The sequence below is a fragment of the Antrostomus carolinensis genome, unplaced genomic scaffold (genome assembly GCF_000700745.2).
Source record: "Antrostomus carolinensis isolate BGI_N321 unplaced genomic scaffold, ASM70074v2 scaffold8572, whole genome shotgun sequence".
Lineage (NCBI taxonomy): Eukaryota > Metazoa > Chordata > Aves > Caprimulgiformes > Caprimulgidae > Antrostomus > Antrostomus carolinensis.
In genome coordinates this window covers 55222-72911 of record NW_010298926.1, presented here as the reverse complement: position 1 = coordinate 72911, position 17690 = coordinate 55222, and the positions used below count along the sequence as shown (strand labels likewise).

Here is a 17690-nt window from a genome sequence, read left to right as displayed (position 1 = left end):
GGACCATGCTCAGTTCACATTTGGAACTAATTGTGGCAAATATCCTTCATGCATATGTGTGCTTTTGTTTACTGTACATGCATGAAGAGAAATAGTGTTGTTCTGGTAAAGGGCATTCCTCTTGATTATTTTGTAGGACCTACTCCCTGTGAGGGAACACGAGTTATATGCAGCACAGTACTGTGAGGTGCCATTTTGGTTGTACTTGTTAACCCCTAGTTTATCAGGGAGTAGAGCTGTGAAGCTGACAGCCAGCTTCATTTTCTTTGTTTACCACAGCACTGATTAAACTGTGTGGTGCTAAGCCTCCCTTGATAGTATCTTTCTTGAATGCTGTTATTACAAATAATTATGTACTAAATTCACATCTGTTCCTCCTTTTGAAGGTCCTTGGTGGCGTGCTTCATGGTGGCCCATTGAATTTCTGCACAGAGTGGGGTTTATGTGAGAAACTGATCAGAACGAACAGCATCTGGTACAGGGGGGAGGACTGAGTGGGTACCAGAGCATCAGTTTGGCAGGAGCACATTTTTACTAATTAAAAGTCTGGGAACAGATTTTTCTGGAGGTTTTTCTGTTTGTCTCCCCTGCCCTCTAACAATTATTCTATGTGTATGGAGCCAGAAGTGGCCATTCCTTAAGTCTGGCTGTCCTTGTAGGATGTTCTTGTTTCTCTAATTTCTTACTCCTTAGACAGAGGAAACAGTTCTGTGTGAACCAAGGCGATAGTCCAGCTGGCTAGATATGCAGAGTAAGGTATTAACTGTTGTGAATGTAGCGATACTTTGGGTATTACAGTGATAACATTTCAATGTCAACCTTGTAAAAAATAATGCCACTGTTAAGACACCTGGGGCCTTTGTGTGCCTGAGAATTGTTATCATCTCAAAGGGCTGAAGGCACCCCTGATGCCTTCACTAGCGGTGTTACGAGCTTACTGTGTAAAGTTGTGTTTATGAGCCCTTGTACAGGTTTATAGGAATAAAAAAACTACAGAAATGCCACTAGCCAGATGTCAGTGCACATCCCCTTATAAAGTATGTTTTGCTAATGATAATTTATGACTATGTATACTCCAAAGATGGGCAGTACTATAATTTTCCTTGAATTGTGATATTTCTGGTGCTGTTAAAAGTGTCGTAACGTAGGATTTTTGCTGTTATCTTAGTATTCAAGGGCTAAAATTTCACATTGTTTTGGATTCTTTGGAAACTGCTTTTGAGGGAAGTGGAGGTGGTTAGTTAATAATTTGTTTATTTTGTAAGTTTATTGAAGAGATATATGCAGCCCACAGCTTTTATGCATGGACTGCTCTCTAGGTTAATGTCCTCTAGCTTATAAAATGCGTAACTCTGTCTTTTGGCTGTTCTGACTGAGGGGAAATAGACTTTTTTATGAAAAGCCCTGTAGAGCATGGACTTGTCTGGAGCCACAGCAGTTCCTCAGAAATCTGCTTGTGCTACTTGGCCCCATATGAGATTTCTGATCACATCAGGGGGTTGGCAGCAATCACTCAAAACTCAGTGTCGGATTGCCTACAGTTGCATGTTAAGGGAAATGATATTTCATGGGAATGACAGTGAGAAGCTTCTAAGAGCCTCATAAGAAAGGACCTTTCTGTGCTCTGAAATGGAGTTCCCCCAATAAAATATTTACTGGTGTAGTAAATCGTAGCAGTGGCATCAGGTTTTCAAGATTTGTTCCCAAGTGAAAGAAGTACCAGTAGAAGTCTTGGTAATAAGACTAGCTTGGGACTGTCTATTGAAAGAGAAAACTGAAACTTCTTAACCTACCTTCATTATTCCCTCTAACTTTATGGGTGTAAACATGACCTTGTCCCTTCTTATTGCATTGTGGTTCTGTTCTAAATACCAAGTTTTGCAAGTTTTTCCTGTGTAAACTGTCTCTTGTCTTTTTCATAATGAACTTTAATCATGAAGAGTTAAATGTTTCATGGGACACCTTGCCTTTAGGAATGCAAGTCAAAAGTTGCATGTTACCAATTTAGATGACCATGGAGTAGAAAAGTGCCAATAGCAGAGCTACCAGCATGTACTCAGATGTGTAAATGTCTGATACATGAGGATGTTAGGAAAGGAGACAGTGATAAGGGAATACCTCATTTCAATTTAAGATAGTCTGTTAACCCTGGTGCAACTGCATATCATTAAACAGAAAGCTAAACCATCTTCTTCATGGTGGAGGTTGTTAACACAGCAGGGTAAATTAATGTTCTATAGACAGCTGGAAAAAATGTGATGTCTAATGTGTCATTTGTAATAATCGATCAGCACAGGATTGTTGACATGTGTGACAAGTCATGTACTGTGTGTACTTAAAGATTACTGACTGCTATATCAGGAAGAAATGGTGGATTAAGGGTGAGTACTATATACAATGGAAGGTTATAGTTAATCCTTTTGTAACTACTGTTTTGGTAATGTAAAGGTGTATGTGTAATACTTCTGAAATAGATTTTTTCCTTTTAGCAGCTAGTAATTGCTTTATTATAATTAAAGTACAAAATAGAGTTTTATTAAAAAGGTGGAGGTTCTCTTACTGAGAGATTTTGCTTAGGTCAAGTGATTTTTGGTTTTATACATGTAGTACCCAACATGAAAGAAGGAGAATCCACAGTAGTGTGTAATGTACTTAAGGCCATACTTTCTAGGAAGTGTATTTTAATTAAAATGTTGAATTGGTACAAATACTTCGCATATAAATAACGATCCACCGGAGTTAATAGTTCTTATCAATGGAGTTGTTGAATAAAGTGATACCTGTAGATAAGTGTCTGTAAGAGATGAACTCTGTAAATTCAACTGGCTTTCAGCAGAGGACAGTGAGACAAGTCTTGCATCTATTGGAAGCACTTTGTGAACATTTTATGGCGTCCATGTAGCTAGTCTGATTCTCCTTCTGCAGGGAAGAATGTCTCCTCATACTTCACTGGGTGAGTCCTCTGGGGATTGCTGCTAAGCTTGGTGGGAAGAGGAGGTAATACAGAACAAGGTTGTCTCACCTCTTAGCTAAGTAAAAAGCTGACGACTTCCATACAAAGTGCCCACCGTTCTTAGGGCAAAGTGGGAGAGGCACCTGTGTGATGTACCCTTTACAGCCCACATATGCAAAGGGTGGAGGAAGAATGTTCCATTCAGGTTTGCAGTAGGCTCCTGAAATAGCTGCCCAATGTACCCTTAAGTCATCATCTCTGGGCATTCAGTATTCTCTTCTTTTTTTCCTCAGTTTTGAAATTATTTTTTCCTCTTCTATTTATCCTACTTACTAAATAGATTTTTTTTAAGATTTGCAGTGTACCCTGAAGGCACGTTTATTCATATTTGCTTCTATCCATCACAGCTGTCACTCTAAACGTATTTTATTGTGTGTACACATTCTTGGAATACGAATTTACCAAATGTGGGGTGTAGCGTGAGCACTCGGTGCAAAAGAAATTAATAGATAATTGCAGTAGTTAAAGAAAAAAAAGAGGATTTTTCAACATATGGTTTTGCTTCTGGTTAATTAGCAGTTTCTACTGCAATCAGAAAACAATATGCTCTACAAGAGAACAAAAGAATATAGTTTTAGTGCTTTTTTCATTGCTCACATTGGGGTTTTTTTGAGCAAAGAGAGCAAGCTAGAATTCTTGTGTTCACAAAAGATTGTAAAATTGTATTTAAGACTCAGTTTTACACTTTTAATATATTAAAGTTCCTTTCAAGAGAAATAAGAAATAGCATAGGTTAGAAAATTCAGAACAGATTTTGACGACCAGTTTGAGTTCCACACTGCTGATTAAGTACAATGTACAGGCCTTTTGTACCTGTATTCAGAAAGTCTTGTACAGCCTCTCTTTGTAATGTCCTTCTGTCCTACTGAATGATCTCGAGCATATCTCAGGTTAACTTGTTGTGTTCGGCAATTTCCTGTTTTGAAAGCCAGCACTGTTGGTTTCCTGCCCAGGAGAACGTCCCCTTCTTTGAGATCCTGATGGTTTACAAATGCTGGAACATAATGTGGCCTTCTAAGAAATCCTGTTGTTTGTGGTACAATGTGGTGTTGGAAATTAGGGAGCCATCCTGTCCAAGTAACGAAACAGAACAAGGTGATCTCTGAACGTGACAATGTCTGACAGTTTGAAAGCTCATTTGTTAAGGTTTGCTAAGCTTCGGGTAGACCTTTCCTTGTTAACTACACCAGCTCCCCATCACTTTGGGATAACACCAGGTTAACTGGAAAACTGAAAAAGAAATGTCTGTGCTAAGCCTTCCGGTGGATTCAGATCCAAGAAGACTTCACTAGCATGGGCACAGCAAAGCATGATGAGGCGGATTTAGGTCGGGATCAGAACGTGCCACAGCACGTTGCTGGAGCTAATAAACATCAGTGTGAGGGACACTGGAGAACACAGAGCTCTGGTCTGGCCAGTCTCCTTGGCATAGATTCAACACTGCACTCTGGAAGCAGGGGCAGCTGTGTTGGGGTAACACTGTGCTTTGAGCTGGTCAGTCCCTCAGGGTCCAGGCTGATCTTGCTAAGAGCCAGTATGGGAGGGTAACTGCACGTGTTTCCCTATTTATCTGCAAACTAAACAAGTGCCCCACCACTAGCTAAGAGTTAACCACTTTTGTTTTATAGAGTGCCAGGGATGAACGTCACCACATAAAGGGTAAGAAGTGCCAAAAACCAGACACCCTGACAGTTCACACTGACATGCTGAGCAACAGTTTTGCAGCTTCAGAGTTTATTTCTGTCAGCTGTGTTTCATTTCCACACTCTCTGCTTTGTTGGATTACAATCCAGACTGAAGATGTGGAACCTATACCCTGCTGTTACATTGGCAGCCCCTCAAATTCGTCAGTGAGAACATCCCAGGGCTTCCAGCAAAATCTCTCATGCTGTGTGTGCCCTTCCTTTCTCAGAGCACAGCTGCCAAATGGTTGTAAATGCCATATGTTCCTGTAAGCAGAAAGGAAATGTAAAGGTTTACAACTGAAGTAAGAGCATTGCATCTTAAAGTTAAATGGTATTTTGAAGCTTTGTGTCAGATACATAGTTCGACAAATTAGGACAAAGCTCAACATGTTACTTACAAAGTCTGAATTTTTACTGAGATTGTGTTTGAAACAATTTACATTTGTTTGATGTCCACCTTGTGAATGTTTTAAATTCATTTTAAAGTTCAATCCTGTACAGGAAAAGCCTTTCTAGTCTTTAAACCCCACTTACACCTCCAGGGTTTAGAGGATTTGAGTATTATATAGGCTCTGGAAGCATGACACGCACTGTCCAGTGGTAAATTTGATCTGCTAAGGAGACAAGGTAGATTGAGCACTGTAAAATTGTGGAAGTTAATTACTAAAATGCTGGACCTCATGCAGGAGCTTTCATTAGTCCAGTCTTAACTTCAGAGTATTGAACACCCTATTTAAGTGTAAACTCACCTTTATAAAACACAACATGCAGCATTCCAGTGGCTGTACTGGCTGTACAGTACTTTGTGTAGTGGCATTAATGATTGTTGAAGTGTACTGGAATTATGTACAATTCCAATATCATAGTTATGAATAGGTGTAAAAAATGCTTTTATGGAGTCTTGACTTAATAGTTCTAAAGTGAGGATTGCGTAGCTTTCTGTTGCTCATATTTACTGAAGCTTAACCAACGTGGAGCTTTTTGCCTTTATTGACCTATTTATACTTAATTATCCCTCAAGGATAACATGGCCTACTTCAGTCATCTGTAGTTAAGTCTAAATGAGTAGTCAAAGCTGTTGCCTTTCTTCAGACAGTCCTTCCTAAAGCAGCTCTGTGGGACCTGAAGAAATTACACTGTATTTTCCATTTAAAAAAATGAAAATTCTTTAAAAAACCTTGTTTTTCACACACTAAAAGAGGATCTGTTAAGCAATAACTTTGTATTTTAATTATTATTTCTGTACCTGCAGAAATGCATGAAAGCTGTTCTCACTTTAGTCTGTGGGGTTCCTTGTTGGGGTAAAGCTTGCTAAGCTACCATAAAAAAAAAGGTTGACGGGTACCACAGAAAGGAAATCAGTGCACGTGGTACAAGCGTGTCCATGCCCAGGCAGACGATGATGCCTGGACACTTTAGTTCTTATGTTTAACATTGGCTACATCCGTTCAGCTTCCACCCAACAGCATCACCTTTTGGAGCAGAAAGAATGTCAGCATATATGATGGAATGTAGCCAGCATTACTGTACTTATATCAGTCATGTTTACTTTAAGGAGGAATTGGCTTGAAAGTGGGAGAGAGACTGTTTTGAGGACCTAGAGTAGCATAGGAGATAAAGAGGAGCTATAGGGACCAATCAGGGAAGACACTGATGCCCATATCTCTGAAGCTGAGTAGGGAGGAAAAAGAGAAATTTGACTGTGTATGCTGTAGAAATTGCTGTAAATACTTTAAAATAAATAAGGTACGTACCAGGAACACAAGCAGTGCTTGAGATGGAATCGCCTCAAGTAAATGTGTTTGGATTCATATCTCACAATTTCAGGGGACCTACTGCTGTGCAGGGTAAAGACCTTTGGTTACCTTTGGGACCAAGGCTTGAGAGCAGCTCTTCTGGTCATCAGTGAGTTGTCACTTGCCTCATTAACAGAACGTCTCTGATAGCAGACCATCTTCCTCATGAATTCTTGCTTTTCAGGCAGATGTGGTGAGCTGTTGCTGTCACAGTCCTGCGGTGGCTGAAGGATTTTCAGATCAGGGTAGGGCTTCGTGTTTCTACATGTGGCCTTCTGGGCTACAGTTATTATAAAGTTTGGATGAGACGTGTGAAGTCTTGAGTTATTATCAGCCCCTTAGACAAAGCTCTTTGAAGTTACTTTCATTATTTTGTCTCCTGTTTATCTGGCCTTTAAGATCTCCTGTCATTGACACAACCTCATGCATAATTATCTTTCCTATGGTTATAAGGTTTCAAAAAGCATTTTCACAGTGTTGCTCTTCCAGGCTATGTGGTTCTGCTTGTCTCTTCGCCTCATGAGCAAATTACAACCACTTGCCTATCATGGTTTTTATTCATGCCACCTCACAACCCAACATTCATCTAAATTCTTCTTTGCCCACTTGCTGTGGAGATCCTAAAATAAGATTTTGTGTATCTGATGATTCTCCAATCCAAAGAAAATTGAAATACAGTATGAGTGTTTTCAGACATACCTAGGGCATGAACCAATAACAGCTGGGACCAAAAGTAAGCATAATAGGAAAGGGAAGAGATAAGGTTTTCATCGGTGGCACACTGGATAAGGTTTAGGGAGAGATAATGGGAATGTGGAGAAAGAAGGGGAAAAAAGTGCACAGTGGAGGAAGGGAAATGCATCAAATTTCTTATCTGAACCTTGTCTAATGATGAAACTTTAACAGGTTCAGCTCCAACACAAAGACTCAGATTTTCTTCATTTCCTGTGCAGCTTCATCTGTTTCTCTGAAGGGAAGGCAGTAACTGTCAAAACCAAAGTAAATAAAAGGTCACATGCTGTGTTTTGAGTGTGCATTTAAAAGTCCATCTATTCACAGAATTCCAGTGTAGAATTGTGATAGTTAAACTTAGCTGGCAGCCAAACAAGACACGGCCACTGGCAACACCCCCCTCCCCTGCCCCCTTCCAGGGAATTGGGAAGAGGATTGGAGGGGTAAAGGTGAGGTGTTCTTGTCTAGGCTGAGACAAGAACAATTTAATAATTAGAGTAAAAATAAAATTAAAATAATAATAATAATAATAAGGGTAATAATGATAACTATATATGTGAGTGATTCAGAGTACAATTGCTCACCACCTGCTGATAACGATGCCGGAGGAGTGAAAAGGAACCCCAAAACTGAAATAGCAATCCTGGAAAAGAGAGCCCGAGAGAATTCCCCCGCTTTCTGGTCAGCCCCGGTTAATATACTAAACACGATGTAATATTGTCCTGGTTTCTATCTGGAAACTATCACAAATATGATATGGAATATCTTATTGGCATATCCAACTGTCAGTTCTGTGTTTTACTAACTACTACACTTTTCTTCTCCACTCCCCCCTTCCAGTCCTCTCTTCTTGGAAACTGCCCAAGCACAGTGTCCTCGTAGTTATCAACATTTTTCTCATAACAATCCTCACTGAAACCAAAACACAGTGCTTTCTAGCTACTAAGAAGAAAATTAACCCTAGCCTAGCAAAAAACAGGACAAGAATCAAAAAGATGGCATGCTTGTTGTTGTATTCATAGTGATTTAGGTGAGGTTTTGTTTTGGGTTTTTGTGGGGTTTTTTTGAGGTGGAGCAGTTTCTATTTTCAAAATCAGATTTTAAACATAAGAATCAATGAGAAATGGTTCCTCCTTGCTTACAGGTTATGCTCCTGCTGTAGAGTGTCACAACATCAGCTGTGTTGGGTGAAATGCAGCTGTCGCTGCCAGGAACTTTATATGTAATAATTTTTACTTGGCAGTCAGTGATTTTGGACAGACCACTAGAGGCTGCACTTGTATAGCAGCACTTCGCGCTGTCTCATTTTAAATTCTTTTGCTGGAAATCCTTCTCTTTCCTATATTTCTTCATGAACGATGGTCAGCCTTAGTTTGAGTTGGGTAGGTTTTTCTTTCCACAATTAAAGTTCATTGAGCTAACTATGAGAGGGCCCAAAAATAAAATATAACAAAATCTTCTAGATCAATAGCTTTTTGTTGAAGCACAGTACAGGCGCTCACTAGTTAAACACAGTAATGGGCAGATGGCAGGTTTTGTCCCTGATTCCAGAGGTTTGGATAAGGAGAGATAAAGGTGCAGTGCAGTGACTTACACACCACCAAGCACCAGCTTTAAATTCAGCACTTCAGCAAGCTTGAGATGAGCCTGTTTCTTAGGTCTATGCCCTATGGATCATTTTCCAAGGAGATCAGAAGCCATTGACACATCCTCCCAATTGTGCTTCCTCCCCTAGCTGACTTCTTCAGTGTTTTCAGCTGAAGAGATATAGGTTACAGAAGTTAAAGACAAAATTGTATTACTAATTCCATCTAAAATGATGCAGAAGTCATTAAGCGTTGCATTCCCATATTTGTCCTGTATGCAGTGCCATGTGACAGAAATGGAGCATGCTCATCACTTCTGTTTTTTCTCATAAAAGTTGCTAGAATTAGGACTGATATCTGACAGTCTGGTTACACACCTCAGCTGAAAGTGGTTCTTGGGGGAATCCAAACTGAGATGCCAGGCCTGCAGTTTGAATTGGAGCCAAATGTCATGCTAGTTTGCTTTAGGGGCTCAGGAGGTCTGCTAGGTAGCCAAAGAGCTTCATCTGGGTGTTCATAAATGTTATGTTCATAAATGTTAACCCTTGTTAAGAACAATTTTATTCTCAGATGTGTGCAATATTCTTGGACCTCAGTTAGACGTACATATACATATGTGTCAGAATTTGTCACCAAACTGCTATTTTCTTTCTAACCAATTAAATGTCATGACAGCATCATGAAATTGTCTACGCAGACATCTTTTGGGAATGTTTTCATTCTATTTATTTACTTGGCAGATTGTTTCTTTGCCACTGATATCTCAATAGCAATTCAAACCTCAAATTTGCTGTCATAAAGGTAGAAAAATATAATTTTAAAGTTTGCTAATTTAGAGCAAGTGTAGTTACTGGGAAGGTATTACTGTTCAGCTTTCCAAACACTTCCAATTTGTCTTAGGTGTGCCATCACTTTGATTTGTACATTTAATTTAGAATATCCCTTGTAACAATGTCATTATAAAGGATTATAACACTTTTTATTTTCCAGGCTATTATTCAGTTGAATGCTTTTAAGTACTAATTTAAGTGCAGGTTTCTAGAAAACACATCGTTAACATCTGAAATAGCAGCACTATAAAGCAGTATTCAGATTAGATGCTGTGTTACAACCTACAGGCTCACTTAGCAGTTGAAACTAGAAAGTTCGTTGTCCAATGTAGATCTCAAATAATGACTGCTTTATAGTTCTTTTTCAGTTCCTACTATCTCTAAATTGATTTAATCAGACACCTTCTACAGTGAGGCTGGGTATTATGGACTATAAAAACCTGTGATATCTGAAGCTGTCAAATTGGAGCTTTGTGGGGTGTGATACATCCTCTTATTTCCATCATTTACGCAAGAAAGTACAAGACCGCTTTCTTCTCCTTCGAGCATATGGTTTCCAACAATTCCTTAATCTTAATCTCACTTTGGGCAGTGAGAAAGAAGCTGTCATAAAATCAAAATACTTAAAGAGCAATCAAGTACAAAAAGATTTTAAAATTAATAAGTAAAACACCTTTTAAAATGAAGGGAACATGTCAAATAAATTTTGTGTCAAATAATGTGTCAAATACTTTTTTTTTTTAATGAGGAGAACGTGTCAATTATTGACAAATAAATAATGTTTTTTTGTTTCTATTTTAAAATACCCAACTAGTGGATTTGTTTTGGAATTAGGTAGATAAATTGCTCAGTTTTGAAACAAAGTAGGCTTTATGGTAATGAGCAATCAAGAATTGTAAGAAAATTAAACTGTTGTAGGTCTAATTACTTTTTAGAGCCTGGGTACTAGATTTTGTTTAATGTTACAGTTGAAGTTTAACTTATTTTTTCTTTGTCAAATTCATAAACCATTACATTCTTCTGCTCTAGGAAAAACTGCATCCTCTAGGACTTAACTAGTGATCAAATAGAAGTGCTGATTATCCTACATTAAGGGACACAAGAAGAGGAGATGTGGGGCAAGGCCTTTTCCTTGCTGGGAAACCAGCATAAAACTGGTAACATGAAATGTCACCACAGGGCTTAGCTGAATGATTTTCTTTCATAGTTGCTGTACTGGAGATTTCTATCTTGATTTGTTAATACCATTAATGCCTTGTTCTTCACCATATTATCTGTCTGTCTTCTGGAGCATATAAATGTCACTAAGGAGACGGCTCTTCTCTGCTTGCATGTATTGCCAAGGCATTAGTGGTTTCATTTTTTTTAAAATGTGTGAAACACTTATGAGTAAGAAAGAGTTCTTGTCTCCCCCTTACCCCCCAAGAGGTCATTCCTAGTGGAGGCAGGAAAGATGGAGAAATGGTCTTTGAAGTGGCTCAGGTTCAATCAGTTGAAAAGCCTCTGAAAATGTAGGATGCAAAGTTTCTCTTGGGAAACAATAAGCTCACTAGTTAGTGTCTGGTTTCCAATAACCTGTTCCTAAGCAAAGTAACAAGACAATGCTGTTCTTGATTAGCCTAGCTTGTTTGCTGATGACTGACTATAGGATGACTTCTGACTTTAAAGAGTGATAGCTGCTGGAAGCATTTTTGTCACTGGAGGTACGATGTGAATGGAACGCTTGGTGTTCAAAGTGTTTGTTACCCCTGTGCTCAGGCTACTGGACTGGACTGTCTCCTTGTATATGCTGAATCTGTTTGAGCTCCAGCTTTTTCTGCACTGATACAATTCTGCCTTTGAGATTTTTTTTTAAAGAGCTGGTCTATACAACCCTTTTGGCATGTCCAAGCATAAACTTAACTGCTGTATGGACAGGGTGGGCAATAGCTTTCATAAGATGATCTGTCACCCTGTCTTGTATGTTTGCCCTTTTGTGGTAAGTTAGTATGGCCAATGGCCAATGGTGGGTGGATGGACAATTCCACATTTGGAATGCCCTTTCCTACATAGGCCTACATGTTGCATGCCAAAAAAGATCAGGATTTGTGAGCAGCCTGAGACCCCACGTCTCTTCAAGCAGTGTGTGCTTATCAGTGGTGCACATTGATGGTCAGTGATGAGCTACAGCGGGTGAGTAAGCTTTAAGGTGGTACCAGGGATCTAAAGACAACTTCAATTGCTTATAATGCAGATTGTTGCAGACATTTCCTTGGTGCTCTGCTCAATGCAGTAGTTCTTCACTGAATATTAATGAAGTCCTACTATCAAAATAGCTGTTCAGCCGTTTAAAGCAAGAATTTCTAGTTAGTTTGTATGTATAGGCAGAGGTAGTCAAAGTAGGGAACAATTCTGAGTGTAATGTAAGCCAACTGTTTAATAATAAGGCTTGAAGAGTGAAATTCACTTAAATTAAACTGGAATTATTTAATCTAAAATGCTGCACATAATTTCAAATGTGCAAAAGGTTGATATTATCGAGTCTCTGCAATGAACCTGAAGATTTGCTTTGCTTTGTAGTAATGTATACAAGCAGTTTTCATACAGCAGTGTACATGCAATAGGAACTTATTTGTGTAGCAGTTGTCACCACCCATACCTTGGAGAAATGCAAGGATCTTTCAGATGATGACTATGTAATTCCTTCCACACACCCGAGAGGAAAGCTTCTTTCTGCAGTCCTATGTACTGTAAGCCTTCCCACCCTTTCCCCCAGGTCCATGAGCTCATAAGTCTTACAAACAAGACAAAGAGGGAGATGTCCCCGTAATCTTAAGCTGAGGAGTCACTAAGGAAAACTCAATTCCTGCTCTACAGTCTGTATGGAGAACTCAGTGCTTGTTGGACGGGTACTTCAGCCTCACCCTCTCACCTTCTCCAAATGGTGTTACACTGGCTCCCCAAAACAGAGAGGGGACCAAGCAGAAAGTCTACCCTCTGTTGCACTTTCTTCTGTCCTCTGTGGCCCCTGCTCCCCTTCCTTTGCTTTCTACCTTTCTGACCTGAGTTTGCCAGCCATATTTCCTGCAGAGCACGGATGGTTTCTCTGCCTTTCTAAAAATGTTCTATTCTGTTGTGCTGGTGAATAAACAGAAGAACAGAGCTTATCTCATGGTGGTTTTTTGTCTGTGTGTGTTAGCAGGGAAACAAAGGAAGGAAATACTAAATTTGAATTACAAGCTTCTATAAATTATGTTTCAGAAAGTACACCGGATACAAGTTAATACATTAAAGAAAACAGAGGTTGTAAGGGAAATGTCAAGAAGGCTTAATAGGCAGGTGCTTCTGCTACGGTTGTATGCTGTTTCTCACCATAAGAGTTGATTTCCAGTCATTTACAACTCTGCCAAATTTTCTTTCCGTTCATGAGGTCTCAGGTGGGTTTTTGGTTTAAAGTTCAGCCAAAATAGCTGAGTTGTTCCCAAGAAGCCAAAGAACAAATCCACTGTGCCCTTCAAACAGTGAAACAACCTTTTGTTTGAAAGCTCAAGTGTCTGCATCCTTTGGTCAAGGACTCTGACTTGACACTTAGAAGAATGTTGGCCTTTGTGTCAAGGAAATACCTTGAGCAAAATCTGCATAAATCCCAGGTCCCAGATGCTCAGTAGCTCCTCAAGCCTGTTGTCAGAAATGTCCTGCTTCATCCTGGGGCTGAGCAGGGGCTTCTCTGTAGTCGCAGAATGAGCTGCTCTTAAGAGCTAGGTCCATGACCAGGGCTGAGAGCAGGAAGACTGTCTTATGGCAGGTGTGTGCTGCCTGTTGACAGGCAGGCAGTGCAGGCAAGCTGCCTGACTCAGCAGGCAGGACCACAGCCAAGGGAAGCATCCACCTGAGGGAAGGTACTGAAAGTTTGAGTGGGACATAGGGTAAGGGAGACTCAGGTTGGAGGATGAGTGGACTGCGATATTCAAGAAGGGGTGGCATGACAACCAATTTTGTCATTTATCCTGACAGTATAAAATAATTCAAAAAAGAAAGCTTTAGGGCTTTTTGTGCTGTTCTTGGAACAAGGGATGAGAATGAATGGGAATGAGAAATGCAAGTGGTGGTGACAGGTTTCTTGGAGAGTGATACAGAGGCGTGAGAAGACCTGGGCTATGCTGTTGAGTACAATGCAACTGGAGCAAGGCAGGGGGTAAAGCTTGATGAGCAGGAGAGGCTGTGTCCATTGGAGCATGCTTCTGCTGAGACACAGAGCAGAAGCCAATGCTTTACTCTCAAGCAAATGGAGGGGAGGAGGGGGTGAGGAAATCAGTATTCAGATAGAATGTGAGAAATATGGCTGAGGGATAGAGGGACAGCTGGCACTCACATCAGGAGCCAAAGGAAAATTGAATACCTGCTTGTTTCCAAATCACCATTCATCCTGTGCCCTAAAAGAGAGGGCGGTGTTGCAAGCTGTCTTGTATCTACATATGCAGGTGTGTGTGGCAGCAAAGAGAGGTCAGTAGAGCAAGGGTGCACTGGCAAACAGACCTGTTTCCAATATTTACTTTTCTTGAATACATGACTTTGTTGTCTTCATAATGTTCTCAACTTTGTTGTACACAATGTCTTAGTTTGGTTTGTTGCTTCCTGCCTACGACTTGTTGGAGCTGGATCCCAAGCTCATTAGCCAGCCCTTTGCAACAAGACACTGTTGTCAAGATAACAAATATTTTTCCCACTGTGATCAGTTCAGAACAGAGCACTTAATTATTTTTTTTTTAAGCAATCTGTGTTAATGGAATGTTAACGGTTTGAAGTCAGGTGCTCAAGGCTCTGCCACTGGATTTATTCTAGCCAGAAGTGGGGAATCTTGGCTTTTGCGTCTGAGCCTGGAAGGGGGCTGCATTCTGAATCATGCAACCACCCAGTGTATCAGATCTCTTAGTATGATCCAGTGGAAAAAGAAGGCTGCCTAATAAAGACGTCTTTTGGGCTTAGAGATGTGCTTTCCTTTGTCAACTCTTCCACTTAAGAGTTGTCTTTTCTTCTAAGAGAATGATATTAAGCCCTGCTTATTGCCAAGTGTTGAGATGATTAACTGTGTGGAGCTGCCATCTAGATCATCTCCGGGATCCTAGCTGAACCTGTCTTTCCCTGTGCTCCTGGAGAGAAATCTGATTGATGCTCTGTCAGAGGCTTTAATTTTATTCCTGTTGCACAGAAATGTCAATAGTTTCTTGAAATATGATACAGATGTTGCATGGAGGTACTCTGGGATCTGAGATTACACTTCCAGCAATTTCAGGACTTGCTGGGACTTCCACTGTTCAGGGGAAATAGGTCTTTAAGAGTCTTAATACTCTTTGAAATCCACATGGAACTGCTGTGGGAACAGCTGTAGCACCTTCATCCAAGTTTAGGCTATGTATCCCAAGGAGTTTGTTTTGCTACCTGATTAATGTGGAACATGGTTGCTATCAACATTTTATTTTTTTTTAGTCACTAAAGGTTAAAATAGTGGGAACTTCAAACGAGGAAGAGGAAGGTGCTAAAATCAACCTGAAATTCTCTCCTCCTCTTGCTCTTCAAATAAAGAAAGAGAAGGAAGAGGGGAAGCTTTAGTAAATAATGGAAAATTACCGTAGTGGGAAGCATATTGCTAATATACAGCCTGTTTGTCTGCAAGGGTTATTCAGGCTTACAAGGCAACTGCTCAGATGTTGTTTATCAGCATTGTCCTAACCCAGAGGCGAGAGTTAAGTAACATGCTCTGAATGTGGGCAGTGAGGTGTTGTTTCTAATATTCTCTTATGTTAAAATGACTGCTTGGCTTCTTTTGAAAGAAATAACTGTTCCTTTGCATTTTTTGTGATTATTCATGTTTCTCTCAAAATATTTAGTCTATAAAATTGAGAGATATCACACTTTGTAAAAGAGAGGGGGTAGACTGTGAGTCATGTTTAAATTTGTAATTTTGAAGAATAGCGTAAGATGACACATCTGGGTACCTGTGTTCTTCATCCTCCTCAGCATCCTCTTATTATTATGCTACCAACATAATCTTAAAAAGCAAAGCTGGTGTTTTCATGATTCAGCAATCTTGAACAAGGGATCCTGGCATTCTGGTGTGTTGATTTTTATATTGTCTTTAAAGGTATGACAATAATAAATCATTGTGCAGTATTTCTAAATGCCCCACAGTGCCGACAGTAGGCCTTGCTGTAAATTATTATCTGGACTGAAAATACAGCAGATGTATTCAAAATGACCAAATATATGAGAAAATAACAAATCTGAGCCCGTCTGCCTTGTATTTGCCTGTCATTTCCATTTTGACTGCGATTGGCTGGCAAGGGCTGCTGCTGGCATTGCACAATTGGCTTAGATGGGGAATTACAAAACAGGAGCAGATCCCTTGATTAGGACTCGGTAGCACATGCAGCTGAGCACAGGCAAAAAAGAAAGGTCACCCGTACGCAAGGGTTGGAGCAGGATCTCTCTCACAGATGTTTCCGTTCCAGAGAAGCACGTCTGATCGCATTTTTCTCATCTCTGACTTGGAGTGTTTAAATGCTGTAGGGATGTTTTTGTTTCGGTGAATGTAAGAAATGCACCTGGGAACAAGTTTGCAACCTGGAGGCATATAAGAATTTGAGATGCGTGGAGCAATATCGTGGAATGATCTGAAGGACCTGCGTTTTTAAGGAGTTTTAGATATCAGTGAGGAGGAAGACGATTCAATCAGAAGGTTAAAAGCAGATGCAAAAGGAAAACAACTTTGTTTTGATCCTGAAATTATACTGAAAAAAGCATGAAGGAGGGATTTTATTGGCACCACAACAATGGAGAATCAAAGGGTTTTATTTCCTTGTGAAATAATCTCTGTACAAGAAATGTAAAAACTATCTTTCATTAAAAAGAAGAATTTGATATGAATATGGTTTGAAGCTCTGTGGAACATATTTGGGACTGCTGCATCTTTCCAATAGTTTATAATATATCTTTATTTATTAAGGTGTTTAGATGAAGAATATTCCGCACAAAAAGGTCAGGCTACTTTTTTTTTTCCTAACTGCTTTTTTTTGAGTGACAGAACCAGAGGAGTTTCATTGCTATTTTTAACTGAACTTTCTCTTCTTTTCTTCTTTCCTCCTCCCAACTTAGTTTACGAGATGCTGGAATTGGATTTATTCTTGTCATAGACCGCAGACAGGACAAATGGACCTCTGTGAAAGCTTCCCTACTGCGGATAGCAGTGAGTACTGTTTTAAATTAACTCCTTAGAAAGATTTTCCATGTTGAACCTTCCTCTTACGAGTAAAAAAGCAGCAATGACTTTGTTTCTTCAGCAAAATGTTAGCTGCTATATGACACAAGAAGTATCCAGTAGTGCTTTTGTATCCCAGCTGACTGGGACCAAGCATCATGTGTCTATGATGTGCTTTTAGTGCAGTTTGCAGCTCAGGACATCAGCCTGAGAAGGCACTTGGAGAGCGTGTGTGTGTGGGTGCAAATGTGTGCACCGTGCAGCTCTCCCAAGTGGGAACGCGTGTTTGCATGGGCAGCCCATGCATCTCCTAGAGCTTTGGGTCCACCTTTCACTATTCAAGTGAGTTTCCTTTTTAGAAAGAATTGAGGATGAGAGTCCTGATTTAGTTTAGCACTTGTGAAAGGAATTCAGGAGCAAAAGTTGATCTTGTGGTGTTCAAATTAAGACAAGTATTGCTTGTAAGCAAGGAAGTCTTACGTACCTGCTATGATCAATCAACAGCATATATGGTTACTTTGTCTCCTTTTTAATTAATACTTTTTAAATACTACCACTAAGCTTATTAGAAGCTTTTTTCCCTCTTTTTTTTTTTTTTTTTTTTTTTTTTTTTTTACACACTAGAAAAAGGCAGATTCATGTTTATCATGTGCTTACCATACTGTTTGTTTACTTTTTGGATTTTTTTTTTCTTTTGAATCCTTGCTTGAATTGTTAGTGTTGATAATCTTTCCAGTAAGTGCTGAAAAGCAGAGCAGTAAGCATATTTTCTTCAGTTTTTCATGTCTGAAAATTTTAAGCTCTGTAAAATAAA

At 39.7% G+C, this 17690-nt stretch overlaps 1 protein-coding gene across 4 annotated transcripts in view; it reads left to right on the top strand.

The window, feature by feature from the left end:
• The window catches only part of MCF2L (MCF.2 cell line derived transforming sequence like), a 68189-nt gene that overhangs the window by 11600 nt on the left and 38899 nt on the right, over window positions 1-17690 (top strand). For all 4 annotated transcript variants that reach the window (XM_010162613.1, XM_010162614.2, XM_029083656.1 and 1 more), the window contains exon 3: window positions 16774-16864. In XM_010162613.1, the coding sequence (XP_010160915.1) occupies window positions 16774-16864 (91 nt within the window). The remainder of the gene's footprint in view (window positions 1-16773; window positions 16865-17690) is intronic.